The following is a 22796-nucleotide window of genomic DNA, read 5'->3' on the forward strand; positions in this document are numbered from 1 at the left end:
CTCAGTGTAAGCTGAAGGCTGTGTAAATCATATTTTCATACAGGCGCACGGAGGGTCTGCCATCCTGGTAAGAACTCTAACTTCTTATAATCAGATCCCAAACTAACGTTTTCAGCTCAAAATCTCAATAAATTTTACTCCAGTACTTGATACGCATGTAGTATAATCTACGTTGGATTGTCAAGCCCAATATAGCGGGTTTTCTTTCTGAAGCTTGTAGAACGTCTAGTCTAAACGTACCATAATTAAATAGCTTGGTGATGTATATATTATATCCTCTCTACCAGACCTCGGAAAATACAGCAAGATACGGCATTGACTTCACGTGTCTTCCATAATAAAAACGGTAGTACAACAGGGAGCAATAATAACTAATTGACTACGTAGGGCCCACCATGAGTAAGTTAACAAAATATACTGTTTTAACCAATTACGTGTGTCAAAATATTAGCCAATAGCACGGTAATAAAAGACTGATATTTATTATTTAAGCAAAATATTAAATTGGTTTTTTATTTAATATTTTGCATTTTCTATAATAATACTGTTTTCAGATTTCTAAACAAATACTTACTTTACATGCAATAAAAATGACTAAAATACTATGTACCATGCGCGCATGCATTCATCGGGTGCTGTGCACGATAGCTATAAATCCAATATCAACTCACTTCATCTGGTAGCACTTTATGTACAGCATAGTGGGCTGTCACTGACAACCTGTCAAAGGTAATACGATGTGTTGGGACAACCAACTGTGACCTGATAAGCACAACCCAGTCATATCAACCGTGTGGGTTTTCGTGGGTGAGTTTTATGACGAAACACTCTAACTTCACGAACATATTAGCTATGAGATCTCAAATGCGGGTATGAAACGATATTAAAGTACTTAATGCAATGACGATCACACGCTTTATCTGTTTTTTTTTATAATGCGAGAATTAACATTAAACAACATTAGATATCAACCTTGAAAAATGTATTGGTCCGCGCTCAACAGCATGGCAGCAATGATTCGAAGGCATGCACAAAGGAGTACACAAAGTAGCTGCGATTAATGGTCTTCAGACGTAGTTTTTAATCTTCACAGTAATGAGGAACGTCGGGAAAGGGGGTTAGTCAGAGAGAGCAATACTTCGTGGCTACGACACTATAATAGGTACAGTGCCAACTGTTGCATCCAACGCAGATTCTCGCTGTTTTATAGGAAATATCTTGCCATTTGTATTCAATCGTAGGAAAGGTTGCCTCTCATCTATCCGCAATCCAAATATTTGCACACTGGAATATCTGATCATTTATATACACACGACACAGCGAAGAGTGGCGGCATTTTTGGTGGCGATTTTTCCTACGGATGACCAGTGGCGTGTAATTCGCCAAAATCTATCAAGTCAGAGAGTAACAAAGCCGCCCTTCCTTCTCCTACCAGTATGACCACGGCTAAGCCCCACTCCAAGACCAACAAGACCAGCAAGACCATCGTAGCTGCAGCCAGGGCCGGTGCCAATGCTCATAATACGTGCGAGGCCGGATCAGTGTGCATTAGAGCAGTCGTTACAGGGTGTGTGATGCTAAATGTCGCTGTTGTGTGCGGCTCTTGAGATGCTAATGGATGCTAACTATGTAGCGATGCGACGGCGCTCGAACGTACTGCTCGGCCATCCATGACGGACTCTACTGGAAAGGATATGAGCAGTGATGAACCTGAATGTGAACGTGTACCAGTAAATGGAGTTGATGGGTCGAATAAAGTGTCTGGTTCACCTGCAGATGGTGTCGCCGTGGGCGATGATAACGTGACAGCGCGAGATGTTCGTGAGGCGTGCATCTCGGGTAGAACGCAGCAGGCTTATCGTGGCGCCCTCAGATCGATATCAAAATGGATAGTTGAGACGAAAAAGAACGAAATGGCAGCATACTTTGACTCGACTGGACAAATTGAGCTGACACAGTTTACGTCAGCAGACTTTGAGGCGTTCCTGTTGGAAAAACGTAAAACGGTGACGATTAATACTCTTAATAGTTATCGAAGCGCAATAAAGGATCTTTACCGCCGGAAAGAAGTCCCTCTTCCGGAAGCCTACGACAAGCAAATGGCTACATTTTTCTCCGGGCTTAAACGTCTGCAAGCAGCTAGATTTCAATCTGGAGCACCTAAAGAATCGGGGAAGGATCCACTGCCGTACTCGCTGTATCAACAGCTTTGCAAGGCGACACTGGAAAGGCAAGACGCGGGGTTTGCACATTTCTTTCTGACAACACAATGGAACCTAATGTGCCGTTCGGAGTCAGTGCAAAGGTTATGCACGCAGCCCTTAAGCGCTCATGACGATAGCGTTGGGTGTACTATGCATCAATCTTAGACTAATCAGGAAGGATCTGGACCCAAGGATCCGCGCCACGTGTACGCGAATCCCCGTAGCCCTGCAACGTGCTGGGTCACTGCACTTGCTATCTATTTAGCATGTCGACCAACACAACAGTTAGGGTCACTATTCCCAGGTTCCCGTCAGAAAATTCGGCTCGGTAATACGCTACGTCAAATGATCACACAAATAACTGGGCTCAATCATTATGAAACCCACTCGATAAGAAAGGGCGTTGCAACATTTTCGTGCAGTGGAACAGCAGGAGGTCCGTCAATCGCCAGTGTTTGTTTGCGCGTCGGATGGTCGCTTGGTGGTGTCCAGGATAGATACATCCGCTACGAATCGGCTGGTGATCTATCTAGGTCGTGTGGTGGCAGGATTGTCCCTAAATAAAGCCGAGTTCGCGGCACTACCACCTCATTTTAGTGATAATAATGCGCAATGTGTGGAGTCATGTGTCGAAGAAATGTTTCCAAGCCTGAAAAATACCAGTGCATTGCAAGATATTCTCAAGACCTGCATAGCTTCGCTCGTGCAGCATCATGACCATTTGAATGAGGTTCTACCAGCATCGCACCCGCTACTTTCGTCCTATTTATTTCGTCACCCCGAAGTTGTGACACAACTTCGATCAAAGCTGGTTTGGGAGGCAGCTTCCTGGATGAAACCAACGAGAATCCCGCCACATGTGGAGCTTTACAAACAGTTGCAGTGCATGCAATCCTCAATCGACAAGTTGCCGCCATTACTTTTAGAGGGAGTTTCAAATCTTATTGAGCAGAAAGGCGTTACCGCTGGCAATATAACCAAGGATCTGCTAGAGAGCACCATCAATGCATTGCTAAAGCGTGTCGGTATAGCGCAACCTAGCAGCTCCTCGCCACATCAGACAATGGAGACTGGCGACAGTAAAACAGCGTACTTTTACAACGGCAAATTTCATTTACTGCCCGAGTCGTTTGAATTCCCTCGTGGAGGACCTTACGCTGCCTGGATGCTCTGGTGGTTTGGCGATAAAGCACGAAATTATCCACCCCTCCGAAAAATTCGCCCTCACGACTTACCGAAGAGCAGTATGTGCAAGCGTTTCTCAGATTGGACTAGATTAATCCGACATATTTGCACAGCCATTACGACTGCAGGAAAATCTATCCCGAATGATATGACCGAGCACTAAGCTTCAGACCTCTTTCGTGTGGGCATCAGTAATTTAGAGATGACCCCTTCAACCAGAAAGCGACGACTGGAGGAGCTTTCGCTAACTACTATCCTACGACTTGTCAGAGAGCAGGCAAAGAGACAAAAAACAAATTAGCCAATCAGAACAGCTCATAATAAGTAGGATTGCATTCCAACGAATTATACAGATAAGTGAATGTTACATACCGGTATCCAACCCAGCAGCTAAATTTTAATATATTTCTGAAGGTTTTGGACGTGATCAATTATCATGAGACATCTCCATAATGGTACCTTTGACCCTTTTTCATACAGCATGTATTACGATTTATCTGTGCACCGTAAACTCCCGGACGAGATATATACAGTGTCTTGAAGATAGGAAATAAGTTTTTTCGAGGGAATGTACCGGAGAATCACGACCACCAATTGTATCACTTCTTAATTTCGCTCTTAGCTTCCCAGGGTTTCACACCATGCGTCTGGCAATTATGCTGTCTACTACGGCTGTCGCCACTTACCTTACAACCTGCAGTGCAATCGACCAAACCAAGGTTCTGATGTATGGGACGCCAGCTCACTACATACACGATTCGGCCGGCAGAAGATTTCTTCGCAAGAACGAAGAGAATGAAGAAACGTCTGAGGAGCGAGCCCCAAATTTCAATTTGGCGAATTTAAATGAGGAGATTTTTAATGTGGCTGCGTTGACGAAGAAAGCAGATGCCAAAAAGCTAGCGAAACAGCTCATGGGTAATGATAAGATGGCGAAAGCAGCATACGTTTGGTGGCAGCACAATGGTGTGACGCCAAGCCAGATTGACACGTTCCTGAAGCTCGCAAGCGGCAAGACGCAAGGCGCAAGATACAATGAGATCTACAATAGCTACCTGATGCACCTGGGGCTCACTGCATATTAGTTGTCGGAACACCATTTCTGATTCTGATGTACTTCAAGCTGAAACGCTCGTGACTTTCGAGTCGAAGCGCGAGGAATTTTTAGAGTAAGGAACCAAAGCGATAAACGCTTAATCTTAGCAAATTGAGATGCCACAAACATTTGATCTCGATGGCTTTTGGTTTTTGAAATCGTTCCTTGTGACTTCTACTTGCATAATCTGGTGCAAGTGTAATTGTCGTTTTCATTATAATCTTTGTAGACGAAAAAAATAATCGAGTCAGCCCTCTTCACTGCCCTTCGCTTGTTTCAAGAACTTACGTCTAGGCGAATTAAGGGCTGTTGAATTTCTTTCACTTCCATTTTTTTTAGTTCTGACCGCATTCTGTCGATGCTAAATACTGTGCCCGCTTTCAATTGCAGTAACGGTGCAGCTTAAAACGGTGCAGATGGAACCATTTTACGACTTGCGCGTACTAAAGTTTTCGTTTAATGCATATCAATAGTATTGCTGGTACACCTTTCAGAACGAAGCCATTTCACGACGTCAATGAGACCGCAGCATTGATAGGATGGCAATCTCGCTCGATTTTGCTCTCAAGACGCAGCATCGGCTTAATGAAGGAATTTAAAGACGCAGCAGCGTCAGGGCTGGCACTACTATTTTTAATAGAGGTCAATTCGTAAATCTTATTGGTATGACCTTTCAACCCCCAGAATGTGTACTCTACATTTTAAAGAGTAGTAAATTTGCTCTCGTAAACGCCATATTTAATGCACAATTCTCGACAAAAGATATGTATACCGGTACATTCCGTCGAAAATTGTCTTTTTATTCACACCAAAAGCGCTTATATATTCCATATTATGGCCGGAAATATATGCGGTTAAAGAAAACCGTTGTTTTTCGGCTAAGTACGCTCATACAATTGCTGTTGTTGATGACAACCACTACAGTACTATGGTATATATAAGCGCTTTTGGTGTGAATAAAAAGACAATTTCGACGGAATGTACCGGTATACATATCTTTTGTCGAGAAATTGTGCATTAAATATGGCGTTTACGAGAGCAAATTTACTACTCTTTAAAATGTAGAGTACACATTCTGGGGGTTGAAAGGTCATACCAATAAGATTTACGAATTGACCTCTATTAAAAATAGTAGTGCCAGCCGTACTAGTCGAGTCACTCACAATCAGTAGCATCATTCGATAGGCGAAGGAAAGTTTATCGTCCATACAAGCTTTCATGCCTCCAGGTTTAAAAATTAAGACCTAGCGAAGACTTTTCAATTTTCCATACAAACTTTCCGTCATGATATCTTCGAGACGAAGTGGCCGATTTGATTCAAACTTCGACCAGAAAATTCACCAAGCGCCAAATTGTAATTTAGACCAATCAGTGACCACTTAGCGTCTTTCCATTGATCACTATTAACCCATATATGCTCAAGTACGAGTTTGTTGCTACATGTATGACGTCTAGACTTGTTTCACTTTCTGTGTATACTTCCTTGGCCAAAAATATAAGCGGTAAGAGAGGTCAGAACTACTTGAAGTGGATTGCGTTAAACTGGCAACTAATTGGTCAAAATTATTATCCGGATTGCCGTATATATTTCTGGTCGAAGTTTGAATAAAATCGGCCAGTCGGTTGCAAGGAGATCATGACGCAAAGTTTGTGGTGCCGAATTGAAACTGATAAGTCTTCGCTACGTCGTAATTTTACAAATGGGTGGCGTGAAAACTTGTAGAGACGTAAAACTTGCCATGGTCTATCGAATGGTGCTACTGATAGCGCGTAACTCAGCTTTGATTCGTTTTTAGACAGGTACTGTAGCCCGCTTCTATTTCGTAAATCTTAATTTAAGACAGGCAGAAGCTCACGATTTTCAGTAAAATGGACAGTATTGCACTTTTTAAACGTGAAATTTTGGCATGCCTGTACACTGTGCAGTGCACAGTAGCGTGGTTATCGACTTTGCTTCCTTTAAATGTTCGATTTCCAAGCTGACCAAACAGTTTTTGTCAACAACGAATTTGACATTCAATAAGATCGATGGCTACTTGTAGATTTTGATCAACTCGGTACGACACCGTCGAGAGAGAAATGAGATGTACTCAAGCAGCCTGCTTGAAGCAGGAATTGAAACAAGATGCATGTACCAGCGATTCCGTGAATCGACACTACAGAACTTAGCTCAAGTAAGTGATGAGTTCTCAAGTAGTACAGCTGTAGCTCTGATTCTTTTAACGAATGATCACATTTATACTACTGTAGTAAAATTGTGGGCGCTCATTGCATTCTGTAAACTTGCGCGTTTTATTGCTTGGTTTGTATACGCATTGACTTCGGGTAAGGAATGTTGGATCCTTCTGCACGAGGCCGCTTGCGATACGTTCGTGACTGTCTTTGTTTCAACAATGCTTTGCCTGTCCTTGTATTCTCCGGATTCTCTCGGGACGACGATCCTCCAATATCTAGGCGCCGTGCATCGTCTCCTGAACGGCGCAATTGGACTCGTGTCCTGGTATATTGACCATTCGGCACTCTTGTGACTTTTCCAGCCTTCACCAGTTTTTTTTTTAGCTCCATTTCCCGGTTTTGAGCCTGCTTCGAAGCCTTATTTATGGAAATGTTCTCAGCTTTAAGCGCGTCAATCTGTGAACAGCAAGTAATTACAAGCACGGTAAAAAGATATGTAGCAAGTTGTTTTGTTGTGTACCTTGGCTTCTAGTCGACATTTATTCTTTTCAGCATTTTTAGCTGCAGTTGTAAGTCGCCGGTTCTCAGATTCAACAGACGATAGCGAAATCCCTTCACGATGCACTTCACATTTTCGTTGTTCAAAGTGTTGCTGCTGCTCTATCCATCTTGATGCGGTGGCGGCTGGACACTCGAGTTGCTCTATTTCCAATCGAGCTCGTTGTAATGCGCTCTCGAACGTCTCAACCATCGCTCGGTGTTTCGCTTTTACCCGTTTACTGTCTTTGACGAGGTTCACCACCATGCGATGCACCAAATTGCTCGGCATCGACCCGATCAGAGCCGCTAGACATACGCAGTTTAAGACAATGCAGATAGGATTGCAGTTATACATGGCTACAGACCTTCCGCCTCGGGGAACGTCACGATCCTGTCCATGCAGACGGACTCGAAGTGCTTTGTCACAAACCGGAGGCATCTGACAGCAAACGGTATCAGTAGAATTCGTCAGCAGGTGGATAGTATGACCCGACAGTTGTCAATGCTAGAGCGACCAACGCACAGATCTACTAGTGAGGGCACTTGGACCCTCCTGGTGGTTTTGTCCTGCTCTGCTGCTGCCATTTCCTCTTCAGTTGGAGGAAGAACGGAGCGACACTGACGCATGTGGATGGGCGTCCGAGACCCTGCCTGAATCGTATTCAGTGAATACGCACCCGATTGCCGGTACTCTACGGTCTGGAGATGAAATACCGGTACCAGCTAGGTTTTTCTTTAAAAAAATGCGTATGTGGGATTGGTCAATAACCATTTGCGCTCCATATGCTTGGTTGAAATATGTACGTCTTTTGTAAGCAAACTGATTGGCCTTTTCTTCGACCCGATGCGCGATGACTGTCTCGATTGGAGGTAACATACCGGTACCTGCTTCTAGGAAATGCACCGACTAGATGCAACAGATCCCTGCACCTGCACAACTTACAGCTTATTAATACCAATGGTACCGATAAGTTACCATACGAACAGTATCTGTATCGACTACTGTATCCATTCATGTAAGCACAACATCAGAAGGCGTCAAATAGCACAAGGCTAGTTTCTCTCGTACTTTTATAGTTAGTTTTATCACTTGAGATACACCCGGGCCCAGATGCCCGGGGCATTCGCAGTTCTCAGCTCGCGCATCGATACTATCGTACTGGCGAGATGAGCTGATACACGAAAAAAAAATTTTGCGATAACTTCGGTCCAACGCAACCGGTAAACACACCAAACTAAAGCTGAAGAAGCGTAGAATACAGCTAGATCTGCAACCACAGCAACAAAACTTTTCAGGTCTATATTGCAGAAACAACTGGTGCGAAAATCGCCTCTACATAGACGGGCGTTCTCGTTTTTTACGATATCTCTGAGGGCTACTGTACATACATGAAGCTGCTCTCAAGCTAAAATCCAACGTCTAAACTAACAGAAATATCGCACAGGGCCGGTCTTATAATACGCGGGACGCAAGGCGGGGCCAATCACAGCTCTCATTTGCGGGGTGGGGCCAGACGTGACACTTCCATTAAATCTTGAAGCTATTATAATACAGTGATAATATCACCTGGTAGACGAGTTGATATATAAAATAACACCTAATATTTTCTTCTTAAACAAGCTGATATTATTAAATATCAGCTTAATCAAAGTTAATACGAAATTTAATTGATTTTAAAGATGGCGAAATCGGTTTTTATCCACCAATCATATGCCATTAAAGATCGACTAGCTGAAGTATTACTAATCAACAGTGAGTCCCGAACAATTGTGAGAGTGACAGGTGTTGGCACTGCTGAGCGCATTAATCTAGCGTCAAAGGCTGCAGGGTTATGAGACGCACGATCTGGACGAAGCTATCGGCAATTAACAAGAACAAATATCTTGATTTCGCTCTATCGACTTCAAACAGCTGCAACCGGCTGCAGTTTTCCATCTAGAACGGCTTTGTCTGTGTCACAGTGAAATATTAAAGCAAGTAATCGTCAGTATTAAAGCCTGCTATCCCTTCTGCTGCTGTAGAGCTTTACCGAAACAGTTCTTTCACAGGGTAAGGTGGCAAGAAGCGTACTTAAGTGGGAATTAAAAAAAATCATCTAGTATCATATCTTTTTCAAATTTCCGAGTAAACCTTTTAAATATTATGTTAACTTTTGAAAAATTGAGCTACTATTAATATTTAAAATCGAAAATGATACTTTTACAATTATGAATATCATATGATGGGATCATAATGTTGCACGGATTTACACAAAGCTCGCAATGAGTGTTTAGCATTTGCATTCCTAGAACAAACACAATGAATAATGGAAAATAAGCCTGCACGTCAGCTGCTAGAATGTCCTCGTTTCATTTCCAACTTTCAAGAGGAGGATTGATGACCACCAGGCAGTTTGGTGAATAGTGCTCGTCTATGACACAAAGGACGGAAGTCACCAATGTGGTCAAATCGTCCCGCTATCCGTAGTGGACAAATTTCGGGCCACTTTTCAAATGCCTTCAAAAAAATATGTAAAAAATAAAAAAAAACCATTTTGCTAAAGTACTTAAGCTGTAGTTTTTGCTTTTTCCTACTACTACTTGTAGTAGAAATTAAATGATGACATCATTCATATAAAAAATGTGAGCGCTCTTGCATTCTGTAAATTTGTGCATGTTATTGCTGGTTATGTAACCACATTGACGCCGGGTACGGAATGTTGGATCCTTCTGCCCGAGGCCGCTTGTGATACGTTCGTGCCTGAGTTTGTTCAGAAGATTTTATACCTGTCGTTGTATTCTCCAGAATCTTTCGGGACGACGATCCTCCAATATCTGAGAGCCTTGCGTCGTCTCCGGAACAGCGCGATTGGCGTCGTGTCCTGGTATATTGAGCTTGCACTCTCGTGGCTACTCGAGCTTTCCCCAGTTGATTTCTCAATTCCATCTCTTGCCTTTGAGTTTCCTTCGAAGCCTTATTTAAGGCTACGTTCTCAGCTTTTAACGTGTTAACCTGTGATCAGCAAGTAAATAAAAGCATGGTACACAAAAACGTGTAGCAAATATTTTTGTGTACCTTGGATTGTAGTCGGAGTATAATCTTTTCAGTCTTTTTAGCTGCAGCTTCAAGCTGCTTGTTCTCACATTCAGCAGACGATAACGCAATCTTTGACGCATACACTTCGCGTTGTAGTTGGTCCGAGACGTGCTTCTGTTCTGTCATTTTCGCTCGACTGATGGCTGCCCATTCCCGAGCTGACTCAAGTTGCGCTACATCGCGTCGAGCTCCTTGTAAAGCGCTCTCTAGCGTCTCAATCATCGCTCGACTCGCTCGGTTTTTCTTTCTTACCCGTTTACTGTCTTTGACGAGGTTCACCACCATGCGATGCACCAAATTGCTCGGCATCGACCCGATCAGAGCCGCTAGACATACGCAGTTTAAGACAATGCAGATAGGATTGCAGTTATACATGGCTACAGACCTTCCGCCTCGGGGAACGTCACGATCCTGTCCATGCAGACGGACTCGAAGTGCTTTGTCACAAACCGGAGGCATCTGACAGCAAACGGTATCAGTAGAATTCGTCAGCAGGTGGATTGTATGGCGCGAAAATTGTTAATGAAAGAGCGACCAACGCACAGATCTACTAGTGAGGGCACTTGGACCCTCCTGGTGGTTTTGTCCTGCTCTGCTGCTGCCATTTCCTCTTCAGTTGGAGGAAGAAGGGAGCGACACCGACGCATGTGGATGGGCAGTGAAGCACGTCCAAAACCCTGGTGGCAGTGTGGACACGTGACCATCCCACGTAGACGCACATGCTCGGACAGCTCGCCAGACACCTGCAGCGCTGCCAGCGCCCGCACATTCTCGTCATTCATATCTGCAAAAAGACCTTTCGGATTGGACAAAAATGACGATTTTTCAAATAAGAGGTTAATAACTTCAAAAGTGTCCTTTGTTTTATATTTGTGAGTTCCCAGTCTTGAGCGCGCTTACTATCGACCTATACTGTACTTGTCTTGTTGCTAACGTTTTTGATTGATTGAACAAGCTTAGAATATAGCAAGAATTAACTTTAAATTTTATCCTAATCGTTTCAATAGGACTGAAAGGCTCAAACTTGGACGTGCAGTGCGGTAATTTTGCTCTAAACGATACTCGGCATCACTGCCATCGACCACATAAAAGCTCACGCGACCTTCACCTTTATTGGCACAAATGTGCGTCAATACTATTCCAAAATACAGCTTGGGAGGGACTCGATGATTGTCTTAAATAGCGATAGTTTGCTAGAACATGCGATTGATATTGACAAAAGTAGATAATATTGGGTTAAAAAGGTAAAGTTGCTTTGTCCTCCCATCGACTCACGGAATGCGTAGGCTTGAGGCACAAACACTCGCTCGAAGGGTTTATTATACCGGACAGCTACAGCAACAAAATCACATTTTAAACTGTAGTGGCGCATTGCAGTATAATCCGTGCAGAGATTACAGACAACGACGGTGAAATCCGCCATACCTTTGAAACACGCCCGAGTCCAAAAGCATGCCAGTTTCAGCCAATCCGTATGTCGTATTTGGGCGTTTCTGTACAATCCACCCAGGACGTGTTGATTCCTGCAACGTTTCTGTACATTTTGGAATCGTTTGTGTACATTTTGGAATCGTTTTTGTACTTTGTGCTCAGACTTTGAACTGAAACTGCAGCTTTCAACCAATCAAATAATATTCTTGTCGCGCGTCATTTTTTAATTTGTACGAAGGATAGTGTTCAGACACCAGGCGGATTTCACCGTCGTTGTCTGTACATGTTTTATTTGTTGTGCACTTTCCACGCATGTGCTTTGGTAAGGTATTTATCGCACGCTCTCGAAACACATTCTGATAATCGAGGTAAAACATTTATGCTACCGCTATTAAGGAGGGTAGTACGTCAGAAAAATTGTTTAAACTTCGAAGGCCGCGGCTGGCATCAAACATCAGGATAGGATGTGGGAGACACAAATTCTGTTCATTTTGGTCTCCGGATTTTCTATCCAGTTTTAGGAGGCGGGTTATCCGGTTCAAAAACTATTCTAGCTTCTTATACCCAAATTCCAAACTAACGTTTTCAGCATAAAACTTAATTAAGCTTACTTCAGCGGTTCATGCGTCTATTAAATAAGATCTAAATTGGATTACCGTACCTAATATAGTGCGTTTTCTCCTCTAAACGTGTGTATCCTGTCGTTTTAGTTTTGTAGTGGATTCCAGGTTATCCGCTTGGATCACCGCAGTGGAACCCAAAGTTTCAAAAATCCACTTCTGGCGTTAGCGGCGTGCTTAGGCGACGACGAGTGATGTCTTCGTAGAAAACACTGAGTGGATGTGCATGAGTCCGACGGCCGCCAGGCGAGGACATTGAATACAGGTCTGTGATGGTCTGTTATGCCAAGACGACGAATAGTGGTGTCTTGAGCTGTATAAGGCTTTAGTATGCCCTACTGCATGTTTCCTTTCATATGGATCCATGTGCATTCTCAGCAGGCTTATTACGACAGACTGGCTCTCCTTGAGTTCCTCTTGGTAAGCTCGAGCTGGTTACCATCCGACTTACGGTCTTATTAAATGATTTCCTTTCCAATCTTTCATGTCATCAACAAATCTAAACATTCGGATACTACTTCCGTGCGGGTTGGCCCCCGCATTGCTGTGTTGGGTTTTGGTATTCGGACCCGGGAAACACTACCTACCATTGTTTAGTAAGAATTCTACTGCTTGACGTCGTCAACTCACCAGACAACCCCTCTCAGTGGACAGCCGAGGCCACATTGACTTACCGACTTCTGACTCAGCAATCGTTGGTGGACCTTTAAGTATCCAGTGTAAGGCATCATAATGCATGCTGCTGGAATGAACGGCCTTACGGGGACTGGCCCACTCCTCATGCCGATTCTTCTCCCATGAGGTCTATGTGCGCTGGAAGCGCGAGCGACATGACCATGTGTCAAAGATGCAAGCTCGCTGTCGCGTAGCTGGCGAAGACTACGCTGTAGTAGTGCAGTCGATTCAAGACTCTTTTCAAACCCAACTGCTTGACGTGTTCTGCGAGCGGCAGCTCAACGTGGCCTCTGCCGATGTTACGGAAATCATGCTGAAAGCCGAGATCGAGAACATCGTCAGCAGCATCAAGAACGACAAGTTGCCCGACATCAAGGAGAAGCTCAAGAAAGATATACCCATGAGCCGCGAGAGTGATGTGAGCGCTCGCTTGGTCGACTAGTACAAGATTTAAACCCCATCGTGGACGAGAGCGGTCTCACGGAGTGTTGAGGCGGAGCTAATGGCAAAAAGAGAAATGCAAGAGATTGCTCGAAAACCTGCTCCCAATGTCGCTAATACAGCTTTGAAGCAGTGTATTTGTTGCACCCACGTGGATCCCGCCAAGGACCCGAAGGTTTTGTCTGCCTCATATTGGACTAGGCGAACGAGCTGAAACGCCAACATGCGCGACTGAAGCGCGATAAGCGAGATGTGCCGGGCCACACCAAGGTCAAGCCCAAGTTCAACCAGCCTGATAAGAAGAAGAAGAATCGCTGAGACCCAAAGAAGCCTACGGCATTAGCCGCTGATGCAGGTGCTACGCCTGGGACCGACCCTCAACCGACACCAAGCCCAAGGCTTCGGTTTCAACTTCGCCAAAACTCCCGCCTGCTCCTTGTTCAAAATACCAGAAGATGCATTGGCTGCGATATTGCCCACAGGCTTGCGCCAAGAGAGAGATGAGCACTGGAAGAAAATGCGTGATGCCCGTGGCGAAAAGAAGAAGGCAAGGCTGAAACGACTAGGTGAATCGCTTCCGTCTGCTGGCCGCGTGGTACTTTTGAACGGATAGCTTGGGTTTCTGTACAGCCCCGACAGTGGATCTGACTAAACAGGCATTGGACACTCGAACCGGGAGCAGCTGAAGACTTTGGACCCAAGTGTAGCGGCCGAGGAGCCAGACGTTTCCCATCCCGAACCGGACCTCGATTCGACGAGCGTGGTGGCCAAATAGAAGGCCAAGAACGTGATAATTCACACGGCTGCTGAGCCGGTGGCGCGAATGAGTGCTGTGGATGTTCTCGGGGTTGACATTGACGACGGAGGGCTTATGGTACGAACGACCTGTTGACCTCGCTAGGATTTGATGTTGTCAGCTACAACAGCTAGCTACTCGCAGCGATGCTGATATCAGTAGTGTCCAATTGACTTGGAGGCGGACGCGATGCCAGTGAAGCTGTACGGATCGGAGCCAAGTGGTGACCAAGACATTTTAGCTGCTGTGGAGAAATTAATCGATCATGCGGTGGAGAACGGGTTTCCGCTGGAGCATGTGGAGGAGTTGCGCAGCATTGCGTACGACGTGTAGCGTCTGGAAATGCTTTATGACCCACCGGCTGACGTGCCACAGCTGGAAATGTGATTGAAGGAAGGGGCTCGTCGAACAAAGTGTAAGCTCCGCAAATATCGTCTGCACACCCGCAAACTCTTACCTGATTTCACTGCCCGTCTTGTGAAACTAGGATTGGTCTATGAGAATCCCAAGAGTCGATGGTCGAGCCCCGTGCTTCCAGTCAGGAAGCCAGCAGACGTCGTGGACCTGCGGCAGACCACGGACAACAGCGCAAGAAACGAGCAGACTGAAGCCATGGCGGCAGCAATGCCAATTTTCGTTTTGGTACTCGAAAATGCACGTGATATGAAACACTTTGGACTTTTCGATTTGTCTAAAGCGTTTCAAGTGACTGCCCTTGGCTGCGCTCTGTCAAAAGCTCATGTCCTACATGACCGACGAGAAAATCTTTACTCCTCGCAAGGCTGCGTCGAGGCTGTCATCCATTTCCAGACGACAATGGATGAGTGCTTCGCCAGCTTGCTGTACAAACACCTCTTTGATTTGGACTGAAGATAAGCGCAAAGAAGTCAAGCCTTACCAAACCGAGGAGCAGTGGTGCGGCCGATTGATTAATGACTAGGGTGTACGACATGATCCGGCGCGGATCGACACCCTACAAACACTACCATATCGACAGCTGTTGGGGAATAACTGCAATTCGTGTGAGCGATCAATTTAAAGCGATTGATTTTGCACGCCACGTAGCACCTTTACAACTTCGGCTTGACGAAGCACTTACTAGCACAAAGCGTACACACTGTGCTGCAGCAGGAGTCGAGTCGATTTGACCCGTGAGGAGTGACTATCTTTCGACCGGATGAAGGAGATGTAGGCGTCATCTGCCACGCCGGATCTCCCCGACGACAACGCCGGATAAATTTGACGTGGGCTGGGCTGCCATCATTACCCAAGTGAAGGAGTATAATTTGACGCGACCAGCCACCGAGTAACAGCACCATCGCATCCAGTGCATGAGCGAGGGATTTACCGGCAGATAGCTAAACTGGGCTGATATCGAGAAGGAGGGCCTGCCTATAGTATTGGCTTGTGAAAAGATGAACTACTGGCTGCTACGTCCACAACCATTTCGAATGTTTCCGACCACAGGAATTTATTTCACGTTTTCGCGCCGCATGATAGTGTTAGGAATCGCATCAAAGGCTAGCTGCTCCGGTGGGCGGTGCAATCGATGAACTTTCGATACACTGTGGAACACGTACCAGGCCCTCACAACGCTTGGGCCGATATTATCTCTAGGTGGGCTGGAACCCACGCCTCCGTAGTCACTGAGAGGAGAAACAAGGTTTTGCGTCGACAGAGAGAACCGGTCCGACCAAAGCTACGCCCTTTGGATGACTCCACCTTCGCCTGACCTACACTTGAGGAGCCCAACACCATGCAAGCCGAATATCACCCGCCATCAGGAGCGAAGACAGCGGATGTCTGAACGATCGCGTTGGATGGCCAAATCTGGGTGCCGCTCGAGGTTCCGAAGCTGATTCAACGCCTGTGCATCGTTGCATACTGCGGACCTCAAGGCCATTGCCGCCAACAGACTAGGTTCGCTAACCTTCGTCAACGTTTACCATCTCGTAGCTATCGTGCAAAGATTGTGAGCAAATGCTTGTTGTGTCTGTAACGTCGAGGGGGGGGGTAATCCTATGACCATGGAGTCTAGCGATCTATTGCAGCGCCCGCAGTGGCGTTCTTCATTTTGATTTTCTGACGATGGGACCAACTATGAAGCCAGCAAGTATATCCTCGTATTGAAGGACCTCGCTACCCGCTACTGTGAATTGGTGGTGGCGGACACGGTTGACAGCAGAATCACAGCTGAGGCACCGTTGACTTGGCACTTACGGTTTCGCATTCCACCCAGCTGGATGTTGGACCGGGGAACCTATTTCAAGAAGGAGATTGTTGCCGAGCTCAGTTGCAGACTGCGTACACAGCAGACCTCGCGCCCGCATACAGCCATTGAATTAATGGATCCGTCGAGAAAATCAATCGTGACATACTCCAAGTCATCAGGGCAATGACGTTGGCGTACAAGATCACTCCGAAGGAATGGGTCGATCTGGTCCCCACGGCACAATTTGAACCTTATAGCCTTACCTTCGCTTGGGAACCATTCACCATTACAACTTTTCACTGGACTCCAGAGCCCGACTCCTTTGCGAGAACTTTATCTTCCGGATCAGAACAAGCTCCAGGAGGCTTCTGACAGTGAAGAGATTGAAGGTTTCCCCGCAGAGCTGCGTGAAAGCATCCAAGCAATTTGGAGGATCAACGGTTCAAGCAACGCCTCTTGATTAAGAAGCGCGAGCGCGGTATAAATCTGGTGAATTTCACTGTTGGCGACTTTGTTCTCCGTTCGCGAGTGGACGAGAAACACGGGAACAAACTGCAAGCTACTTGGGCTGGACCTTATCATGTCGTACGAGCGGGTATCCATTCGTATCGAGTGCAGCACTTAGTCGCCGGTGACGAATAGGACGTGCATGCATCAAGATATAAGATGTACGCCGACGAGTCTGAAAGTAACCGACGAGCTGTTGGAGCACGTGTCAGCACAAGGTATCGTGCTAGCTTTTGACAAGCGGAAGGATCACCGTTGGATCAGTGACATCAATGATTTCGAGATACAGGTCGGATGGAAAAGCCTCAAATCGTTTGAAGATTTAAACGAGCCTCTGACTGATCTCGCGAAGCAAATTTGCGTCCTTGTGGACAGCTACGCGCAGCAATCTGATGGTCAAAGACTTCAAGATTCCTGGCAGACTCTGCAATCAGGTGAACAACAGCAACAATCTAGACCCATCACTTCCAGTACATGTGACACGCGTACGTCTCAGCAAGGTGCGCGGCCGGCACGACGCTAACACTGAGGAAAGAAGCGATGACGTCAAACTGCATTGGCGCGAGAAGCTCAGCAGGACGACAACCCAGGTGAAGATGGCAATCTTCCCGCAGGTGTAATTGCAAATCCACAGCAGGCCGCGACTGGGATCAAGGACGATCAAGCAACTCAACGACCGGTAGGGCGATGGACACAGTCACGTACCGCAGCTGCTAGAGTCACGACGTTTCCTCGCAGCACTTCGAGTCGATCCAATCGTCGTCGTAGGGGCCGCGGCCAGCGCAGCTAGTACTGTTTATGGGACAGGCTGCTGTAGCGGTGTTCGAGCATGCGGTGACATAGCTTTGGAGGTTGTGTAGTGGATTCCAGGTTATCGGCTTGGATCACCGCAGCGGAGCCCAAAGTTTCAGACATCCACTTCTCGCGTTAACGGCGTGCTTAGGCGACGCGTGATGACTTCATAGAAAACACCGAGTGAATGGGTATGAGTCCAACGGCCGCCAGGCGAGGACACTGAATGCAGGGCTGTGATGGTCTGTTATGCCAAGACGACAATTAGTGGTGTTTTGAGCTGTATAAGGTTTTAGTAGGCCCTACTGCATGTTTCCTTTCATATGGATCCATGTGCATTCTCAGCAGGCTGTCCACGACAGACTGGCTCTCCTTAAGTTCCTCTTGGTAAGCTTGAGCTGGTTACCATCCGACTTACGGTCTTGTCAAGTGACTTCCTTTCCAATCTTTCGAGCCATCCGCAAACTAATATATTCGGCTACTACTTCCGTGCGGGTTGGCCCCCGCATTGCTGTGTTGGGTTTTGGTATTCGGACCCGGGAAACACTAAAAGCTTGTATCAGAAACAGCACCTTTACTTCAATCAATAATAATGGAAATATAAATCTGAATATCCTTTGTACCAATGATGTCACCTAGATGAATTTTGGTTATGGCGACCAAGGGTAACATCACTGTAAATTACGACTAGCCGAGGTAATTAAATTCGCGTGAATGTCGCTCGAACAGACTTCAGCTTTCACGCAGATAGTGCGGCTGCGGAGCAGGTGCAGCAGATGCGTACGACATACCATACCACCAACATCTCTCGTGATATCGCAGTGCGACTCGCACAGTGTGATCGCCTATTTACTACGGTACAGTAAATGTATACAGTAAAGTGCGGTAATAAGAAACGCATGGGAATTAATATTCTTGTAAAGTTTGTACAGATCAAATTGAAAAGTACCTTTCTCTGGCACTTTGAGAAAGCTAACCCTTTCGTGCATACTGTCGCACATTATAATACAGTAAAACTAATAGTGAAGCTGCCGCCCTACTGTAGTGTAATCCAGAGCTTCTATGTGAAACACGGATTTGTTGCATTTCAGAGGTTCTTCTGGTTATAGTGAAGAATGTACGGTGTGCTTGACGGGGAAGTTAGAATGTACGAGTCAGGCGAGGCGAGAGTATCTACTAGCTGAACTAGGCGATGCAACTATGCATACCAGAACGCACCCGTCGATTTCGTGAATCAGCACTACAAATCTTAAAAGTAGTAGCTCTGATTTCTTAATCGAAACATCACATATATAAAAAGGTGATCTCTCTTTGCATTTTGTAAACTTGTGGGTTTATTGCTGGTTTTGTAAACAAATTGACATTGGATAAGGAATGTTTGATCCCTCGGCACGAGACCGCTTGGGATAGACCTGTGGCTGTCGTTGTTGCAAGAATGGGTTGTCGTTGTGCTCTCAAGAATGATTCGGGATAGTGATCCATCAATACTCGAAGGATACGAGAGCTTCCAGTGGGCTTAACTGCGCCGATTAGTTGCCGAGTGGTGTGTTATTGGATAACCCAGAATAATTTGACCTATTCTATATCTGCACACATTTTGCCTTGATCTCATATAAAATCTATCTATTGGTCGTCATTTTGTCCAATCTGAAAGGCTACCGACAGTTGTCGAGGGTATGCTGGTGGTAACACCAATAAATGTACCAGCCAAATCTGAAGCTTGTCAGATTGCGCTGGGCATGCCAGCAACAGATGCGCAAGTGTCTCTTTCTGCTCGACGCATCATTTCCATTTAAATGGCATTTCTAGCCCGAGATGATCCTTACAGACAACGACGGTGATATCCACTAGAGTCCAAACTTGCTTTTCCTACTCATGAAACCAGTTTCAGCCAACCCGTATGCCGTATATGGGCGTTTCTGTACAATCAACTCAGGACGTGTTGATTCCTATATCGGTTTTGTTCAATTTAGAATCGTGTTTTTGTACTTTGTGCGCAGACTTTAAGCTGAAACTGCTTCTTTGAACCAATTCAATAACTAAGCGGGTATTCCTGTCGCGCTTAATATTTTTTTAAATAAAGGATAGTGTTCAGGCACTGGGAAGATTTCACCGTCGTTGTCTGTAAGTCTCTTTAAAGTTTTTTTGGTAAAGCCAATAAAAGAAGAGGTATCATTTTTTCGTGTCTAATCGGAAAAGGAGAAAACGGCCAAATTGTAAAACTTCGCGGGTAGCTTGCCTTCTTAAAAACAACTAACACAACAGCGCATGCGGATAACAAAATTTCACAGCTCAATTTTACTATTAAAATATATTGGTTTGGAGCTTGTTGAATAAGAGGCTAATGCCGAAGTGAGTAAATTAGTGATAACCAAAACTGTCCAACATGTCTCTCTAAACACTTTCTCTCTGTTGTTCCTCTTGTTGTCTTCTCGTAAGTGTGTAATCACTAATGCCATGTGTCTTCATCCAATTATACCGCTCCAACATGTGATTACCCAATGGCGTTCCAAAAGAAGTTCCAGCCAATATTGGAACGGTTCGGTAGCCGCTCCAACGGTCACGCCTAACCGTGCTGATCCGGTGCAGCTGCAAAACTCCCATTCATCGGTACTGAACGGTAGCCTTGTCCTTAATGCCGGTCGCATCGCGCTGGAACGCCAGGGCCTTCGTCATTAAGTGCCTTCGTCAGCATGTCGGCCGGTTCGAACTTCGTGTCGACAAAGTCCACCTTGACCGTTTCGCGTCCCACGCTCTAACGAGTGAAGTGATGCCGGATGTCGACGTGCTTGGTCCTTGTGTGGTATCCAGCGTTCCTTGCCAATGCAACAGCACCTTGGTTGTCCTCCCATGTCAGCGTCGCTCTCATTTGCTCATGACACATGGCCTTGAGCATCGTATGTGTCCACAGCACCTCTTGAGTTCACAGGCTCAAAGCCATGTACTATGCTACCGCCGAGCTGAGTGCAACCGTCCTTCGGAACTTCGACTTGAACACCACCGGGGCGTTCCCGATCATAACCATGACATCGGATACGGAACGTCTGTCGTCGATGTTGGAGCCCCAGTCCGCGTCGGTGTACGCTTGATCCAAAGCGTTCCCGGAACGGCCTTGGTATACAACACTGTGCTCACGCGTAGTCTTCAAGTAGCGCAGAACTTAAAGTACCGCCTTTCGGTGTTGTCGCCCTGGGTCCTCGAGGAAAGGGGACAACTGTGTCTCCACGTACGCAATATCCGTCCGAGTGCATGTCGTGATGTACATTAGACACCCGACCAAGGCGCGGTATGGCTTCGACTGCATCTCGAGGTGTTCCACTTTCGTCGCTGGCGACGTATCCTTCGAGAACTTCACGTTTGATACGTACGGGCTCTCCACATCCTTAGGGTTCTGCTGATTGAAGCGTTCCACAACGTCATCGATGTATCGAGTCTGCTTGATCATAAGCGTTCCAGCTGATGTGTCATGGTTGATCTCCATACCCAAGATGAATTTGCCTGACGTGTTTGCATTCCGACAATGCAGCGGAGTTCGTGAATAAGACGGTCGCTGATATTTGCCAACGGAGCGGAATCGTTCACCAGCGTACCGTTACATATAGCATTCAGCAGAACGGAGCGGCGGAACGCATGAATCGACTTATCATGGAGAAGGCACGTAGCATGCTACATTACAAGTACATATCGACAGAGAAGTGGTCGGAAGCGATGAGTACGGCGGTTTATCTCGTCAACCGTCCCACCAACACGGCGAGCTCTGATGTCACGCCATACGAGGTGACGTTCCAAGGGAAACCTCGGATGGAACACTTGCGTGTGTTTGGATCGCAAGGGTACGCTCGCGTTGACGACATGAAGAGAACGAAGCTCAAAACTAAGCGTTTCAGGTGCACGTTCCTCGGGTGAGCCGAGAATGTGAAAGGGTATCGTGTTTACGACTGGGATGCGTCCAAGGTCAAGGTGTCGCGTTCCGTGAAACTCGACGAGCGTGAAATTGGAGGTATTTACGAGACGCCATTGCCAGCACCCACAACGGTTGTCCAGGTGGCTAAGAACGGTGATGAAGCTGGCGCTCCAACAGAAGTGGAACGCCTGCCCGTTTCGAGCGAGCCGATGGAAGAGGCGGAGAAACCTGTCCAAGACGTTGAAATGGACGAGTTAGAACCAGAACAGAGTGGAGCGCTTCAAGCGCTGCCTCCTCCAGTGAAACCTAGAACGGCAGGATTGGAACTGACAGCGTACCACTCGCCGCCAGAGGCGTTCCCCAATAAACGCCTGGTGTTCCACCCTGATACTGAGCGCTCCAGTAGATCGCGGGAGCCGGTGTTTCTACTTGAGAGCGGTCCGAATGATGATGAAGAGTACAAGTCAAACGGGAGTGACGGCCCGCCAACCCCCAAGCGGGTCAGGAGCATCTTGAAGGCGTTCTTCAGTGCGTTCTTGACTTCTTGGATCTCCTCTCGTGTCTTCGTCGCAATGATTATGTCGTCCACGTACAAGCACACAGCAATGAAGACGTTCCTGGAACGACTCACGTAGACATATTGGTCGGCATCACAGCACTTGAAGCCGTTCCGAATGAACACGCGATGAAATGTCTTGTTCCACGCGCTCGCAGCTTATTTCAAACCGTAGATTGCCTTCTCCAGTTCGCTATTCATACCATCAGCGCTCTCCAACCCGAGCGGGACGTCCAGGTAGACCACGTCCACAGGATACTGTTCAGGAACGTCGTGTCAGCATCGAGCTGTTCATTATGTAGCCGTATGTAACACATACCGCTAGCACCACACGAATCGAATTCATGTTTTTTTCAACCGGAGAGTACGTCTCAAAGAAATATATGCCAAACTTCTGCTTGAATCTCTTCGCTACCAGGTGTGCCTTGTACCAGATGACTTGGCCGTTCCCGTCACGCTTCTGAGCGAACCCCTAGCGGCATCCAATCGGGCGTCCAGACGCTCCACATGGAACGAGTGGCCACGTTCCGTTCCGAGCGTCAGACGGCAACATCGCTCCTTTACTGCCTCATGTCATTTCGCCGCT

The 22796-nt window shown here is 46.4% G+C and overlaps 4 protein-coding genes across 4 annotated transcripts; 3 read left to right on the plus strand and 1 right to left on the minus strand.

The window, feature by feature from the left end:
• Window positions 1-4030: 4030 nt before the first annotated feature.
• PITG_14374 (avr3a family secreted RxLR effector peptide protein, putative) lies at window positions 4031-4474 on the plus strand (the record flags this gene model as incomplete). The annotated part of the gene is made up of 1 exon (XM_002898797.1): window positions 4031-4474. One exon carries the CDS (start codon window positions 4031-4033, stop codon window positions 4472-4474), a length of 444 nt encoding a protein of 147 aa, XP_002898843.1.
• Window positions 4475-9136: 4662 nt separating this feature from the next.
• PITG_14375 (uncharacterized protein) lies at window positions 9137-11112 on the minus strand (the record flags this gene model as incomplete). The annotated part of the gene is made up of 5 exons (XM_002898798.1): window positions 9137-9151; window positions 9731-9751; window positions 10256-10602; window positions 10662-10735; window positions 10820-11112. The coding sequence occupies 5 exons, from the start codon at window positions 11056-11058 to the stop codon at window positions 9137-9139; spliced, it is 696 nt and encodes a 231-aa protein (XP_002898844.1).
• A 2062-nt stretch (window positions 11113-13174) lies between these two features.
• Window positions 13175-13761, plus strand: PITG_14376 (uncharacterized protein; the record flags this gene model as incomplete). Its single annotated transcript, XM_002898799.1, has 2 exons — window positions 13175-13420; window positions 13645-13761. The coding sequence occupies 2 exons, from the start codon at window positions 13175-13177 to the stop codon at window positions 13759-13761; spliced, it is 363 nt and encodes a 120-aa protein (XP_002898845.1).
• Window positions 13762-17100: 3339 nt separating this feature from the next.
• PITG_14377 (uncharacterized protein) lies at window positions 17101-17578 on the plus strand (the record flags this gene model as incomplete). The annotated part of the gene is made up of 2 exons (XM_002898800.1): window positions 17101-17176; window positions 17334-17578. 2 exons carry the CDS (start codon window positions 17101-17103, stop codon window positions 17576-17578), a joined length of 321 nt encoding a protein of 106 aa, XP_002898846.1.
• Between the last annotated feature and the right edge of the window lie 5218 nt (window positions 17579-22796).

Source organism: Phytophthora infestans, genomic scaffold, assembly GCF_000142945.1.
Source record: "Phytophthora infestans T30-4 supercont1.34 genomic scaffold, whole genome shotgun sequence".
Taxonomy (NCBI): Eukaryota; Oomycota; class Peronosporomycetes; order Peronosporales; family Peronosporaceae; genus Phytophthora; species Phytophthora infestans.